We start from the raw sequence: 16,120 nt of genomic DNA on the forward strand, positions 1-16,120 counted from the left end.
AAGTTCCAGTCCCTTTTCCCAGGGGCAGGTTCTTCCAACATAACCCCTCTTGGGGTGTATGAGTGGAGGTTCCTCCCTTGGCTGGAGACCCCCTCAAAGGTCACTCCTGGAGGCTGAGAGCAGAGATTTCCCCACAAGTGTTGGTCTGGGTGAGTCACATCAATCTCTACTTAATAATTATTTCTTTTTTGCCAGCTTTAGTATAATTGTTTCAACAACCTTATACTATACTACTCGTAGTTTTAACATTTATATTGTGTAGTAAATAATTCTGATTAAAATCTTTTGTCTGTTCAATTGTAATAATGAATAGTTCATTTTATATACCTGATTTTCCATCATTAAAACCTGCAGGACAAAAGTGGTTCAATCACAGCTCTGTAATTCCTTAAATTCCAACCATTGGCATAATCTGGCAGCCGCCACCAAAACCCCCCCAAAAAACCCACTTCCTGAGAACTGCTCAATATCCCCCCAAGGGAGATTTGGGACTCAGCTCTGGAGTTCCCCAAGCTCCAAACCTCCACCCCCAAAACCCAAAATGAGACTCTCCCAAGATATCTGCAGTGAGCTCCCCATCCCTGGAGGTGTTGAAGGGTTGTGGGAGCCCCTTGCTGGGGGGTTGGGCTGGACACACTCCTGCACTCCTGGGGCCAGAGAGTTGTCACCACCTTCTCCTGCCTGGGGGGGCTCTGGGGGGACCTTGGCTCCTGGGGGCTCTTCTGCAGCTGCAGAACCTGGAAGGACCCTTCTCTGGGTGGGTCCTCCAGGTGTTCCAGGAGCTTTGGGCTCATCCTGGGAGCAACTGGGCTACACTGGGATCATCCTGAGATCATCCTGGGAGTGACTGGGCTACACTGGGATCATCCTGGGAGTGACTGGGCTACACTGGGATCATCCTGAGATCATCCTGGGAGTGACTGGGCTACACTGGGATCATCCTGAGATCATCCTGGGAGTGACTGGGCTACACTGGGATCATCCTGAGATCATACTGGGAGAGACTGGGCTACACTGGGATCATATGGAGAGTGTCTGTAACCATACTAGGGGTGACTGGGACCATGCTGGGAGAGACTGGGGTCACACTGGGACTATATTAGGGGCAACTGTGTTCAACTGGGATCACAGTGGGAGGAATGGGAAGCAACTGAAACCATGCTGGGGGCAATTGGGACCATACTGGGATCACACTGGGAGCAGCTAGGCCCATACTGGGGGACACTGGGATCACGCTAAGGGTGACTGGGATCATAGTAGACTCATACTGAGAGTGACAAGGAGCATCCTGGGGGCAATCAGGATTCTGTTGGGGACAACTGGGATATACTGGGAGCAACTGGGATCATATTAGCAGTGACTGGGACTATGCTAGTGGCAACTGGGTGAAACTGGCAACTGGGAGGAACAGGGAGCAACTGGGACCGTGCTGGGGGCAACTGGGATCATACTGCGAGTGACTGGGATCATACTGGCAGTGGCTAGGAATATGCTGGGTGCAATTGGGACCCTGTTGGGGGCAACTGGGATATACTGGGAGCACCTGAGATCATGCTGGGAGTGACTGAGATCATACTGGGGGGGACTGCGAGGAACTGGGAGTAAAAAGCATTGTAACGTAAACATATGCAGGTATTCTTCCCAAGAACACCAAGGCAGTGGAAGGATTAAAAAAAGGTTTATTTCAGATGCAAGAAACACTTTTATGATGCAGCACATCAGACCTTTCAGGGGAAGAAGGCCATGCCCCACCTTCTCCAAGGCTTCTTGTATCTTCCCTCTCTCCCCCCCCCCGGCCCCAGGAGGCCTTGTACATGTCTGCAAACATGTCATCTTTCTGTATACCACAGAGAGAGAGAGCTGCTCACACCTTCCCTGCAACTTTCTCTGAAACACAGGAGGGAAAAAAACCCATCTAACCCGTTTGAAAAGGCATTTTGCAGTTTTTCTAAGCAAAACAAGTTCTAGATTTCCATTACAAATTCTTGCACAATTGCACCTACCCCTAAAAGCATCATACTAGGAGTGACTGGGTTAATACTGGGAGCAAGTGGCCACACACTGTAGGCAACTGGGATCATACTGGGAGTGACTGGAAGCAACTGGGCTCATGCTGGCGTTGACTGGGATCATACTGGTGTTGACAGGAAGCAACTGGGACCATGTCAGGGGCAACTGGAATCACACTGGGAATGACTGGGATCGTACTGGAAGTGACTGGAACTATACTGGGAGTGGCTGGGATCACACTGGGATTACAGGGTGTGTGAACGGAACCTTATGGTGGGTTATTGGGACCTACAGGGCCAACACTGGGAACCAACTGGGGACAGATTGGGACCCAGCTGGGATCAACTGGAAGATACTGGAACCATACTGGGGGGACTGGGACCACAACTGGGGCAAGTGGGATCATTCTGGGAGCAACAGGGCCCATAGTGGGGTCATACTGGGAGTGTCTGGGGATGACTGACACTGGCAGTAAGTGGGATCAACTGGCAGTGACTGGGTCACTGGGGGCAACTTGGCATGCCTGGGCTCTGGGAAGTGCAGGATGGGCAGGAGGGAGAGGGCAACCCCCCCTCCCACTGCTCTGCATTCCCAAAATCCTTGTTCCCAGTTCCCACTCTGGCCCTGACCAGCAGATCCGCTCAGGGATCCCTTTCCCTGGGGGCACTTCCCTGCCCTCTCCCCACCTTCCTGCCCCTGGAAATCAGCACTTAGGAGCCTCATCCCATTGTTCCCTCCTTCTCTTCCCTATTATTATTGGGATCCCCCTGCACCCCCTTTTGCTGGGCACTGGGACGCCCTGCTCAGCCATTCCTGGTTTTCCAGACCCCACTTTCTTTGACTCCTAGACCCCTGTGCTCCCCCTTTCCTGGCACTCCCTGAATCACCCATTTCCATACACTGAGGCCCCCCTGCACCCCCTTCTGCAGATCCATGACCACCTGCAGCCCCATTCCCCATCATCTCACCTCTCCAAGACCTCAGACCATCCCTTTTCCTTGACCCTGGAATGCCATGAACCCCCATTCCTGCCTCTCCCAGTCCCCAACCCCTCCTTTCCTCAAATCCCAGTACTCCCTGAACCCCCTTCCTGCACATCCCAGGTCTCCCCACCCAATGAACCACCCTTCCTTGACACTGGAGGCCCCTGGACCCCCCTTTCCTGGGCACAGGGACCCTCTAGACCCACTCTAGTGCCAGTCCCTACATTCTCACTTTCTCCTTGATTCTGGGACCCCCCTTGAGCCCCCATTCCTGGGCTCAGGAACCCCCCTTAACCCACTTATCCTGCACCAATAACCCCCTGTACCCCCTTTCCCTGCCATCCCGCCTCTCCCAGCCCCCAGGTCTCCCTTTTCCTTGATCCTGGGACCCCCTGGACTCCCGTTCCTGCCTTTCTGAAACCCCAGACCCCTGTGTTTTGAACACTGAGGAACCCCCTGAACCCCTTTTCCTGTCATTCTGTGTCCCCCTACCCTGTGACTCCCCCTTTCCCTGACACCGAGGACCCCTGGACCTCCACTGACATCCCATCCCACCTCTCCAATCACTGCACCCCCCTTTCCGTGGCCCTGGGACCCCCGGGAACCCCCTTCCCCAGCACTGTGTCCCCCCTGCACCCCCAAGACTCAGCCCAAAATAACCCTCCCAGCACTTCCCCCTCTCTGCTCTCTCCACTTTGGGGGCCCGAGGGTCCCCCCTCTCCCGGATCCCCCTCTCGGGCTACCAGGGCTCCCCCCTCTCCGTGCTCCGGGCTGGCAACCAAGGGCCTGACCCAGCAACACCGACCCCACCGCGGGGGGGACCCGCATCCCCCCACCTACCGCCGGGAACCCACACCGGGACCCCCAAAAACACCTCCCGGGGACCCCCGATAGCCCCCCAAGGCGCATTTGCGGCTCAGCTTTGGGGTCCTGCAACACCCAAACATCCTCTCCCTCAAAACCCCACAAACCCAGAGCCCCCCCAGACATTCGGGGCTCGGCTCTGGAGTCCCGCAGCACTTTCTCTCTCCTCTCTTGCCCGGCCCCGTTTCCCAGCTCCGGCCCAGCCCCGCGGCAGCACCAACGCGGCATCCAAGCCCCGGGGCCATTCCTGCTTCCCTTCCCGGCCTTTCCCGGGCCCAGCCCGGCTCTCCTGTTCTATCCCACCCCCGCACCGAGCTTTGGGGGGCACGGCGGGGATTGGGGGGCTCTGCTGGGCCACGAAGGGACCCCAAGGGAAGCCCTTTCCCGCCGTCCCACCTCCCCTTATTCCCCCTCTCCCACCCCTTTCCCACCGTCCCCCCAAACCCCGGCTCCTTCCCAGCTCCCTTTGGGAGTGACCCACCGCCCCTCGCGCTCAGTTTGGGGGTCCCATCCCCTCTTTTCCCCCTCTCTTCCCCCCTTTCCCACCGTGTCCCCCCCGCTCACCCGAGAGCTCCGCGGCCGCAGGGACGGAACAGGAAAAGGCGGAGCGGGAGGAACGGGAGGGGATAAAGGAGGAAAAGGAAACGAGAGAGGATCGCCCCGCCCCGTCCCGCACGTTCCTGGGAAGAAGGAGCTCGTCCCAAAAATCTTGGTTGGTTGGTTCGTTGTTTTTTGTTCATGGCGGGCAGGGGGGTGAATGTTTGGATCTTGCAGGACCCCAAAGCTGAGCCCCAAATGCCCCTTGGGGGGATATCGAGGATCCCCGGGAGGTGTTTTTGGGGGTCCCGGTGTGGGTTCCCGGCGCTGGGCGGGGGGATGCGGGTCCCCCCCGCGGTGGGGGTCGGTGATCCCGGGTCAGGCCCCGCCGCCTCCGCTGTCCCCCGGTACCGGCGGGGGGGGCTGGGCCGGGGGGGACGGACGGACACGACCCAGCGGGTTTGGGGATCCCTCGGGAGAGCCGGGGGTGGGGGGGAGGAACCCCTGGAGTGGGGAGAGCGGAGCGGGGCGAGAGCGGAGCTGGGGGACCCACGGCAGCCTGGAGGGGGCGGGATCCCGAAGACGGGTCTCCTGTAAGGCTGGACAAGGAGGGAGCCTGGACAGGGGGACCCCTGAGGTCCCTGGAACAATAGAGCTGAGAAATTAGAGAGGGGGGACCTCCGGGTTTCCTGGCACCCCAAAACAGAGAGTCAGGGGAGAATAATCCCATGGGACACCCCTGCAATTGGTAAGCAGGACTCGGGAGAGAGGACCCCCAACAGCACAGAACAGGGGGACCCGCAGAACCCCAAAACTGAGAGTCCAGAGAGGGAGAGCTCCTGGGACTTTTGTTTTCAACTGAAACTTGTTCTTCTGCAGTTTTGGGGGATTAATCTAAATGTTTCTGAGGTTTCTTAGGCTGAATCTTGATGTTTTGGAGGTTTTATGGTCACAAGATGCCCAGTGACTTCTAGAGATGGACTTGGGCAGGAGAAACCCCCAACCAAACGCACTCACACAACCAAATCCTGCTTGTTATTCCCCCCACAGCAGGATTTCTCCTTCCCAAACCTTGGCCAGATGGAGGAGAAGACTGTGAGGAAGAGGAAGATGCCCCAGGACCCCCAGGCAGGTGAGGAGGAAGTCAGTGCCCCTTTGCCCCTGTCTTGTCCTGTATCTCCCAGCTGAGCATCACCCCCGGCTGCAGGACAACCCCGCTGCCGCCGCCGTCCTGCCGGGGCCGGAGTTGGGGGGATGTCCTTGGCCTTCCCTCTGGGCCGGAGGCAAATCCCCTCCCTGTCTTCTTCCCTCCTGCCCCAGGCCCCGAGCTGAGGACGGAGAGCCTGGAGGACAAATCCCCCCGGCAGAGCCTGGTGGGAGAGGCCGTTTTGAAGGGCTCCACGGCGCAGGAAGGCAGCGGGGAGGGAAAGCCACGAAGGTACCCCAGGAGGAGGGTCTCCAAAGCCAGCCCAGGGTGCTCCCAGGAGGAAAGAGCCACCCTGTGCCGGGAAGGTGGCCGGAGCTTGAGCCAGAGCTCCAACCTGGAGGTCCATGAGCAGTTTCACACCAGGGAGAAACTCTTGAAGTGTTTGGAGTGTGGGAAGTGCTTCAGGCAGAGCTCTCACCTCCTTTCCCACCAGTGCACCCACACCGGAGAACGTCCTTACACATGTGGGAAATGTGGGAAGAGCTTCAGTGACAGCTCTGCCCTGAGCAGACACCAGAAGATCCACACTGAGAAACGGCCCTACAAGTGCTTGGAATGTGGGAAGTGCTTCAGACAGAGCTCCAACCTCCTTGCCCATCAGCACATCCACACTGGAGAACGTCCCTACACATGTGGGAAATGTGGGAAGAGCTTCAGTGACAACTCCACCCTGAGCAGACACCAGAAGATCCACACTGAGAAACGACCCTACAAGTGCTTGGAATGTGGGAAGAGCTTCATCGAGAGGTCAACCCTGAGACGACACCAGCATATCCACACTGGAGAGCGGCCCTACAAGTGTGGGAAATGTGGGAAGAGCTTCAGCCGCAGCTCCCACCTGATCATCCACCAGATCATCCACACCGGGGAGCGACCCTTCAAGTGCTTGGAATGTGGGAAAAGCTTCAGTGACAGCTCCTACCTCCTCACCCACCAGAAGATCCACACTGGGGAACGGCCCTACAAGTGTGAGGAATGTGGGAAGAGCTTCATAAAGAGCTCCAATCTCCTCAGCCACCAGCGCATCCACACTGGGGAACAGCCTTACATGTGTGGGGAATGTGGGAAGAGCTTCAGACAGAGTTCCCACCTGATCCACCACCAGCAGATCCATACTGGGGAACGACCCTATCCATGTGAATGTGGGAAGAGCTTCAGCCGCATTTCCAGCCTCCTCACCCACCAGCGGGTGCACAGCGGAGAGCGGCCCTACACGTGCTTGGAATGCAGGAAGAGTTTTAGCGACAGCTCCACCCTCATCCGCCACCAGAAGATCCACACTGGGGAACGGCCCTACAAGTGTGGGGAATGTGGGAAGAGGTTTCAGACCAGCTCGAATCTCCTCAAGCATCAGCGGACACACACGGGGGAGAGGCCCTTCTGCTGCACCGACTGCGGGAAGAGCTTCAACCAGAGCTCCCACCTCATCAGGCACCGGCACATCCACAGCGGGGAGAGGCCCTACAAGTGTGACGAGTGTGAAAAGAGCTTCTCCCACAGCTCTACCTTGACCAAACACCAACGGACCCACCAGTAAGAGAAGCCCTGCAAGTGCCCTGATTGCAGGAAGAGCTTCGTCCGCTGCTCCAACTCCATCAACCATCAAAGGACCCATGTTGGGCACAGACCTGCTGACCCACATTCCAAGTGATCCATGCTGGGCAGTGTATTGGGTTTGCCAGGTTTTGGTAGCAGGGGGACTCCAGGGCTGGGTTCTGTGAGGAGCTGCCAGAAACCTCCCCATGTCCAATGCCTGTCCCGACCCCCACTGAGGAAGAGGGTGACCCAGGTTCTTGTTAATTGATGCCTTGGGGCAGATTAGAGTTAAAGGACGGTGAATGATTGGTGGTTATAACTATAAATAGTAGAGTTTAGTTTAGAATACTTTGGTTGCCATATAAAGCAGGTTTGGAGCAGTTTTGGTTCCTGTCTATAGTGATAGAAAGCATAAAAATAACACTTAAGAAAATGTATAAGGGAAAAGAAAGAATCAGAGTAGAAAGATGCAGTCTCACCCTGAGGATCCAGCACAGACTTGGTTGGTGCAATTCCCACGTCCCTTGGTCCAAGTGATGGTCGAGGTGTTTTACAGTTGGGGGTGGGGGAAGCCCCTGAAACACAGTGAGTTAATACATGTTCAGGTTCAGGAACACCCAGGTTCCTCCCCTGGGAGCAGTTTTACACTGTCTGATGTAACCCTGGGGATCACGGGGCACTTTGGGGGTCCTTGATGGTTTGAGGCCCCTTCTCACACATCACCCTGCCTCTCACATCTGTGGTTGAGCCAGTTGTGGCCCCTGAGAAGGGATGAAAACTTCCAGGCGACGTGGGAATGTCCCAGTCCTTCCCCAGGGGGAGTTTTCCCCCTGAGCCAGTTGTGTAAGGGAGGACATTACCCTGATCCAAAGCACTGTCCCTGCTGGCAGGATCTGCTTCTGAGGGGCCTCTTCCCTTCTCTGGCTCCAAACCCAGCCTGTCCTCTTGGGGGGTGGGTGTTCCCCCCCTCTGTCCCTGGGCAGTTCCTTTGCCCATGGGCAGCAAATGAGGGGGGCTTTGAGGGGAACATGCAGGGCAGGGGTTGGGGCCGAGGTTGGGGGTGAGATGGGCATAACTGGCCTCCAAGATGGATCAAGAATTCGGACCCCCATGAGTCCTCCTTGTGTCACCCCACTGGGGGGCTCCTGAGGGGCCACCTGTTGCCTAAAATTGTCTCTTAAAGAAACCTCTAGGACCCAGTTGGTGAGTTTTAGCAGCAGACATTCTTTATTACGATGTGCTGCACGGTCACACACATCGGGTGCCCTGGGAATCAGTTCCCAAAGTGCACACAGAGGTGTCTCCACTGCAGCTGATATGTCAGCGTTACATGATTATTCATTTTTCATTCCCCACTGTAGGGGCATTCCTGTTATGTATTCATGACATTTCCCAACACTTATTAGCATATATGCATATCCTTATAAGGTCTCTGAGGGGCTTCATCGTGAGTGTCTCATGGTCGTCTGTGTCTGGAGCCCCCAAAGTTCTAAGTGACCACCTTATGAACTTCTTTAAGACAATTCACCTGAGTTACTCAGTATTGCTTGGCTGCTGCCTCAGTTCCCTTCTTCATTGTTTCATTACTTTGCTTGGTTAGTACCTTTAAATCCCTTGCATCAGCTCTGTGGAGTTTCTATGGTACATTCTGCTGCAGAAGCTTAGTCCTTGTTACATCTCAAAACTCAAATATCACTCCCCTGTTTTTCTTAAGACTTGGCCATTAGGCCAATGTCTCATTATTCAAAGCATACTTTGAACCATAAGTGACTACAACAGCTACAGCATTAAATCATAATGCAAGATAATACACAAACATGGATTATAATTTTTATGGTTCAGTCTGTTGGCCTTTCCAATCAAATGGAGCTTTCTTAACTCGAGGATAGTGTGTCCAAGGTCCTTCTTTGGAATTGTAACTGCTGTAAATGGGGTCAACAAAGCCTGGAAAGGGCCTTTCCCCTTTGCCTGAGGGGGCTCAGAGTCCCCCCATTTGACGTGGACCCAATGGCCAGGCAGGGACAGATAGGCTGGGGCGTCCAATCCACTGGCCAAGGTGTCACCACGAATCTCTGGAGTTTCTGCAGGGTGGATCCTAAAGTGTCCATTAGTTCATAGGGGCTTAAATAGTCTCTTCTCCCAGGCTGACCCTGAATTCTCAGCAATGCCATAGGCAGGGCCTGCACCGATGTCCTTGAGGTTTCCTGGCAAATGTTACTTGTCTTGTGTCCCACTGCTGCAATAAAATCTGATCCTTTATCTGATGACATTCCTAGAGGAATTCTGAACCTGGGAATAATGCAGTTTAAGAGAACCTTCAGTACTTCTCTTGCATTATTGGTGCAATAAGGACAGAGCTCTGGCCATCCACTAAAGGTATCAACTAGCACTAAAAATGTACCAATATCCTTCTTTCCGGGGTAACTCAGTAAAAACTATTTGCAGATAATCTCCAGGAAGATTTCCAGCTTTTGTGACTCCTACAGTTATTTTATTGCTAGTGTTTGGGTTCTTTCATGCTCTTTTTACATATTTTTTTCCCATATTTATAGGTGGGGCTGTCACCTGCCCTGTAGGGGTGACAGCCCATCCTGTACCTTGAAAGTCAGCTTTGAGCAATTCCATTCACTGAAAGTCCTTTTTTATTGTACTTTGGGGCAATTTTAGGTAACATGACCTCCTTTTCTGGGACTAAAGCCAGAATGTCTTTTTCTGCTGCTTCTTTTGCAGATTTGTCAGCAAAATGGTTTCCAGTTTCAGAGAAAGTTTTCAATGCCAAATGTTGCCCTTTTTCCTTAAGTCCAGGGCTAAGAGCAGTTAGTTCTGCTTTCTGAGCAGAGACAGTCGTTGGGGAGGCCAAGATTCGATTCCCTTGTCTGGAGTGGTCACTGCACACCCTGTCACTCGTTTTCCCTCCCAAACAAAGCTGTTTCCATTGTGTACAATTCCCAGTCAGGGTTTTTGGCTGGAATAGGCCTTGGCTCTTCACTGATGCCCAGGAAATTGTGCAAGCACTCCCAGAGCAACATTCTGTCTCTCATAGGTAAACAGTTCAAATGATTTTGAGAGATCTGGCAGACCCAGAGCCGGGGCTCTCATCAGGAAATGCTTTGGCTGTTTAAAGGCTGCTCTTGCACTGTCTGTCCAGGCGAGGAAATTCTTACAGGCTGTGTTTAAAAGCTCATCTAATGGTCTTACCAAAGTCCATAGTGAGCAATCCAGAGTCAACACCATCCTGCCGTTCCCAAGAAGGCACTTCATGAACTGTTCATGGCTCGGGGAGGAGTCAGGTGGCTTCTTCTCCTCCTTCACAGTTTCTGGATTGTCTCATTCCTAAACAAAGATTTCTTGGCTTTCCTTGCTCAAGGGGATGCAGGAAAAGACATCTTGTAAATCTAAAACTGTAAATGATTACAGGTTATCATTTAAGGGAGTTCTCTCAGGTCCTGCCCTAATCAATAATCTTTCCCATTTGCTTTCTTAATGGGTACTTGTATTCCCAGTCTACAAGCAAATCATGCTTAGCAAATTTGTGTGCTACTGGAACCAATCCAACTTGGCTTTCTAATTTCAAAGGATTCTGCTTTTGCCTTATCAGTAAGGTAATTCTTAAGGGTAATTACCCTTAAGGGCTTAAGGGTAATTCTTACAGGTGCTGCCTTTCCTGATTTTCATAGAATCCCACTGGCCCACACGATAGGAACAACTGCATCTTCAGCTTCCCTTGGGATGTTGCTGCTAACTGGAGTTATTTCCTGCTCAAGAAGAGCTGCTGCTTCAACATATTTAGTCTCAGCAATTACAATTTCAGTGTGCCCATTTTTAAATTTAATTTCTGCCTCAAGTTTTCCAATCAATCTCTTCCTAGCAAAGGTTTAGGGGAGTTTGGCAAATAGAGAAACCAATGATTATTTTCCTAATTTAACCCCTGTCACACCAATAACCTTTGCAGTGTCATTCCTTAATTCTCCTTCTGTTGTGTTAAGAACTGAGTTGCACCTGTGCCTGACTAATACATGGGCAACCCAGACAGTGGGGACTCCACCCCACACCTTTGAACCAGACAATAGTGTCAACATCATGCTCAGGATATAAAGTGGGGGAGAGAAGGAGGAAGGGGGGACCTTTGGAGTGATGGAGTTTGTCTTCCCAAGTCACTGTTCTGTGGGATGGGGCCCTGCTCTCCTGGAGGTGCTGACCACCTGCCCAACCATGGGAAGCAGGGAATGAATTCCTTGTTTTGCTTGTGTGTGCAGGTTTTGCTTGTCCTTATTAAACTGTCTTTATGTCAACCCATGAGTTTTCCAGCTTTTCCCCTCCCAGTTCTCTCTCTGATCCTGCTGGTGGGGAGTGAGAAGTGGCTGGGAGGGGCTTGGGGGCTGGATGGGATGAAACCACAACAGCCTTTGTTGGTGTCCAGCGTGGAGCTGGGAGTGTTGGAGATACTGACAGGTGGGATTGGGATGTGCTGCTGGAATTTACAGCTGCTGGTGCTGTCTGGAGCTCCTGGCTGTCTGTCAGAATCTGGTGCTCCTTAGTGGCTGCTCGTTGCTGTCACTGCTGCTGAGCTGCTCAGCTCTGATCACCTCACTGTGCTGTGCCTGGGAACGTTGGGCAACAGCCCCGGCGATGTGCCCGGACTGGCAGGAGGCCCGGGAATTGCTGCTGCACTGGACAGGCTGGAACTCAGTGTGAACTTGAGCTGAAGGGCCTGTGACCTGTGGATGAGTCCAGGATGGAGCAGAGACCCCCCTGCAGCCTGGGGAGGAGCCCACGCCAGAGCAGGGATGCCCAAAGGAGGCCGAGAGCCCGTGGGAAGCCCCTTGCAGAGCCTCGGAGAGAGGAGCCCACGCAGAACAAGCTCCTGCAGGACTTGTGACCCCGTTGGGGACCCACGGTGGAGCAGCCTGTTCCCAGGGGACTGAACCCATGGAAGGGACCCACAATGAAGCAGGGGAAGGACTTCTGTCCCTGAGGGGGAAGCAACAGCCACAAACATGTGATGAACTGACCATAATCTCAATTCCCATCTCCCCTGTACCACCAAGGGAAAGGAGGGAGGGAATCGGGGACAAAGTGAAGCTCAGTGTTTTTTTCAGGATTTGTTTCACTTCTCATTCTCCTGCTCTGATTTGGCTGGTCATAAATTGAGTTAATTTCCCCAAGTCGTGTCTGTTGTGCCTGTGACAGCGATGGGTGACTGACCTCTCCCTGCCCTTATCCCGACCCACGAGCATTTCCTTCTGTCCCCTGCCCTGATGTGGAGGGGAGTGAAGGAGTGGCTTTGGTGGCCCCGGGCCCCCAGGCAGGGCCAGCCCAGCCCAGGAATCTGCAAGAATTCCATCCGGCTCCATCTGTAAGGCAGCCGTGGGCAGGCGGCCCCAGAAATACCAGCTGGGCACAACGGGACAGGGGGAGGGGAAGCGGGTACCAGGGGGGAAATCTCCTTCCTCCGGGCTGGCAGGGAGAGGAGGGAGAACCTGGTACCGAGTAAAGGGGAGAGGAGGAGGGACGAGGCTGGAGCTCTGGAAGGCGCTGGCGGTGGCTGCGGGGCAGCCGCGACGTTGCTTTCCAAATCTCTGAGGTGAAAGGAAGCGCCGTGAATTCCGTCATGGAAAAGGGAGGAGAAATAGCAGGTGGTGGAAATGGCCGCCCGTTCGGACTCAGTTTTCCGTCTGGATGACATTCCCGACAGAGCCCGAGTGCCGCTGGACACCAGTCTCTGACAGCGCCGTGCCCCGAGGGATCCGAGCTCCGGCTGGCGGGGCTGGAAGCTCCATCCGGCAGCTCCGCGCCTGCTCCGCACTCACCCCCCAAAGCCCAGGATGGACCGAAGGGTCTGGGACACGGCCCCATTCGGGGGGGCAGAGCCACTGCTGGGAGCACCGGGAGTCCGAGGGATCCTTTAACCCCCTCGTGCTACTTCAAGCGCCAGAGGCCAAATCCTGTCTTCTAGGGCTGTCCCCTCCCCTCCCCAGCTTGTTGGGTTTGATTCCAAACTGCAGCGAGCCCCCCTTGCCCCATGGCAGCAGCCGGTCCCGTGACACAGCCCCGGGAGCCGGGATAATGCCCAGCAGTGCCCAAGAGTGAATGAGGGGAGGGGGATTCATAGCGACCAGCGCCCCTTCCTGCCCATAAGAAAGGTTTTTAATCCGTCTGAGCGATTTCCCGGCGTTTCTCAGCTCGGCGGGGCCGGGCAGGCGGCAGCGGGACACGCGGGGCCCGGGCCGTGCGGGCGGACCCGGTTGGGAACTGCGGGGCGGCCCCAGCGCGGTGCCCGAGGGCGGAGCGGACCCGGTTGGGAACACTCCGCTCGGCCCCGGCCGGTCCCGCGGGACGTCGCCGCTCCTCGCGCGGGTGGAGGGGTCAGTCGGGGCCGCGCCCGCCCGTCCCTCGGGGCGGCTCTTTCGGTGACACGGGCCGGCGGGGACCCCCCGGTGCCACTCATCGCCCCCTCACACCCCGCGGTGCTGCCCCGCCGGTCCCTCGGGGCAGCTCTTTTAGATGCAACGGGAGCACCTCAGCGCAACCTTTTACTCCAGTGATTTTATTCTCTATATTTTATGGTTATTCGCACCTCTCCTGTCCCTCGGTGCATCTCTTTCGGTGACACGGGGTGGCGGGGGCCGCTCAGTACCGATTTTTATTCCGTTCACTATTTTGTGTTCACACCTCGCCCGTCCCGCAGTGCAGCTCCTTTCGTGACACGAGGCGACAGTCACCCCACGGCGGCTCCTTAAACCCCGTCCCGCCCACAGCGCAGCTCTTTTGGTGACACGGGCGGCAGGAACCCCTTAGCGCAGTTCTTTATTTATTTTATTCAATTGATTTTATTCTATTCGCTATATTTTATTGTACTCACACCTCGCAGGTCCTGCCGCGCAGCTGCTTCAGGGACACGGGGCGGCAGAGACCTCTCTGTGCCTCCTCGTCGGTCCCTTGGGGCGAGTCTTTTAGATACAAGACAGTGGAGACTCCCCAGTACGGCTTTTATGGTGTTTTATTTTATGCTCTATATTTTACTCCATTCACAGCTCGCCCCCCGCCCTCGGCGCGGCCCTTCTGGCGACACCCGATAGCGCAGGTCCCTCGGTGCAGCTCTTTCAGAGACAGAGGGCGGCGGGGACATCTCAGTGCAGCTTTTTATTCTATTTATTTTACTCTATTCTCTGTATTTTATTCTATTCTCACCCCGCCCGTCCCTCGGGGCAGCTCTTTCAGTGACACGGGGCGGCAGAGGCCCCTCGGTGCCGTTCATCGCTCCCTCACAACCCCCGGGGCTGCCCCGCCGAACCCTCACTACAACTCTTTTAGATGCCGGGTGGTGGAAACCCCTCGGAGCAGATATTTTATTCCATTATTTTATTCTCTATATTTCATTCTATTTAACACCTTGCAGGTCCTGTCGTGCAGCTCCTTCGGTAACATGGGGCGGTGAAGACCCCCCGATGCGATTCTTTTATTATATTTTACTCTGTGAATTTTATTCCTTTCACACCTCCCGTTCTCGGTGCTGCCCTTTTATCGCCGCCCCGTGATGCGGCTTTTTCGGGGACACCGAAAATCGCCCGACCTTCCCGGTGCCGCCCCACCGGTCCCTCGGGGCAGCTCTTCTAGATACGGGGCAGCGGGGACCTCGCTAGTGCAGGTTTTTTTCTATTTATTTTATTCTTTATTGTATTCATAGCTCGCCTGTTCCGCTGTGCAGCTTCTTCACTGACACGGGCCGGCCGGGACACCCGGGGGGTGTCATCAACCCCTCACCCCCCCCGGTTCCTCAGTGCAGCTCTTTTAGATATGGGGTGGCGGAGAGTCCCCCAGTGAGGCTATTTTGTTTTCCTTTGTTTTATTCTCTGTATTTTATTCTATTCAGACCTCGCCCCCCCTCTCTGGCGACACCCGACAAGGCTCGTCCCGCGGTGCGCTTCTTTTCCTGTATTTTCCTCTCTTGTCTGGATTTGATTCCATGCCCACCCCGCCCGGCCCAGGGCGGCTCCCCCAGGGCCCGCCCACCGCCGCCGCTTCCCGGGGCCCTCCCCGCGTCCTGCCGGGATCGGACACCGCCGGCAGCCCCGGCTTCTGCTGGGGACAGCACACAAGTGCTGCTGGGGGGTCCCACCTCAGTTCGGCTTGGTTTGTGCTTCCCAGGCTGAACAAAACCCATTGTTGGAGTTTTCTGCCAGAAATCCGCCCCCTCCTCCGCTCAGCCAAGTGGACTGGGGGCCTTTTTCCCTTCTGGGAATAAATAAAACCGATATGTTGAGCCCCGACAAAACACAGCAGCCCTGCAGCCTGCGGAGCCTATGGTTGGCTGCTGTCCCACTCCCCTAAGCTGGGATCCCAAAAGAGGGAGCAGAGGGATTTTTGGGGACACGCAGCTCCTCCTGCTCCTGTGCAGGGGGGTCTGCAGGGGTTTGGGGGAGTCTCACCAGGGTGCTTTGCCCCAGGACACCCTGCCTTGGCCTCTGGGGGGTTGAGGGGGTGACGGGTGCTCTTGAGCCCCTCCTTTTTTCTGTACTCCTTCCTGAACACAGGATCTGGCATCCAGTGCCCCGAGGGGTCCTTGACCGCAGCTGTCCCCCTGCTGTCCCCTCGGGGCCCTTACAGTCACCCTGGCGCTATCCCTCGGGCTGGGTGAAGAATGGCCCCCACGGGCTTTTTGGGGTGGTGGTGGAGGGGTCCGGGTACCCCTCTGGTGTTTTCAAGCATGTGATGAACCGGGAGCAAAACCCCCAAATCAGGTTTCCTGGCTGCAAAGCTCAGTGGGGCTGCCCCATGGCACTGCACTGCCCCTGGAACCGCTCTGCACCAGGGCTGTGAGGGGGGATGGACTGGGAGCACTGGGAGGGGCTGCTTGCAGCAGCCCTGACACCCTCCCACAGATCCCCTCCTCCCCTCCAGCCTTCGCCGGGGGTGCCATGAGGTTTCTTCACCCACCACCCACATTGGAGTTGTCCCACAGCTGATTCTGAGGCTCCTGCAG

The 16,120-nt window shown here is 55.4% G+C and overlaps 1 protein-coding gene across 1 annotated transcript; it reads left to right on the plus strand.

Moving 5' to 3' along the window:
• Positions 1-3,851: 3,851 nt before the first annotated feature.
• LOC135405267 (zinc finger protein OZF-like) lies at positions 3,852-12,302 on the plus strand. Its single transcript, XM_064639929.1, has 3 exons — positions 3,852-4,569; positions 5,445-5,526; positions 5,715-12,302. The coding sequence occupies exons 2-3, from the start codon at positions 5,475-5,477 to the stop codon at positions 7,136-7,138; spliced, it is 1,476 nt and encodes a 491-aa protein (XP_064495999.1). The 5' UTR covers positions 3,852-4,569; positions 5,445-5,474; the 3' UTR covers positions 7,139-12,302.
• Positions 12,303-16,120: the final 3,818 nt, after the last annotated feature.

The sequence above is a fragment of the Pseudopipra pipra genome, chromosome W (genome assembly GCF_036250125.1).
Source record: "Pseudopipra pipra isolate bDixPip1 chromosome W, bDixPip1.hap1, whole genome shotgun sequence".
Classification (NCBI taxonomy): Eukaryota; Metazoa; Chordata; class Aves; order Passeriformes; family Pipridae; genus Pseudopipra; species Pseudopipra pipra.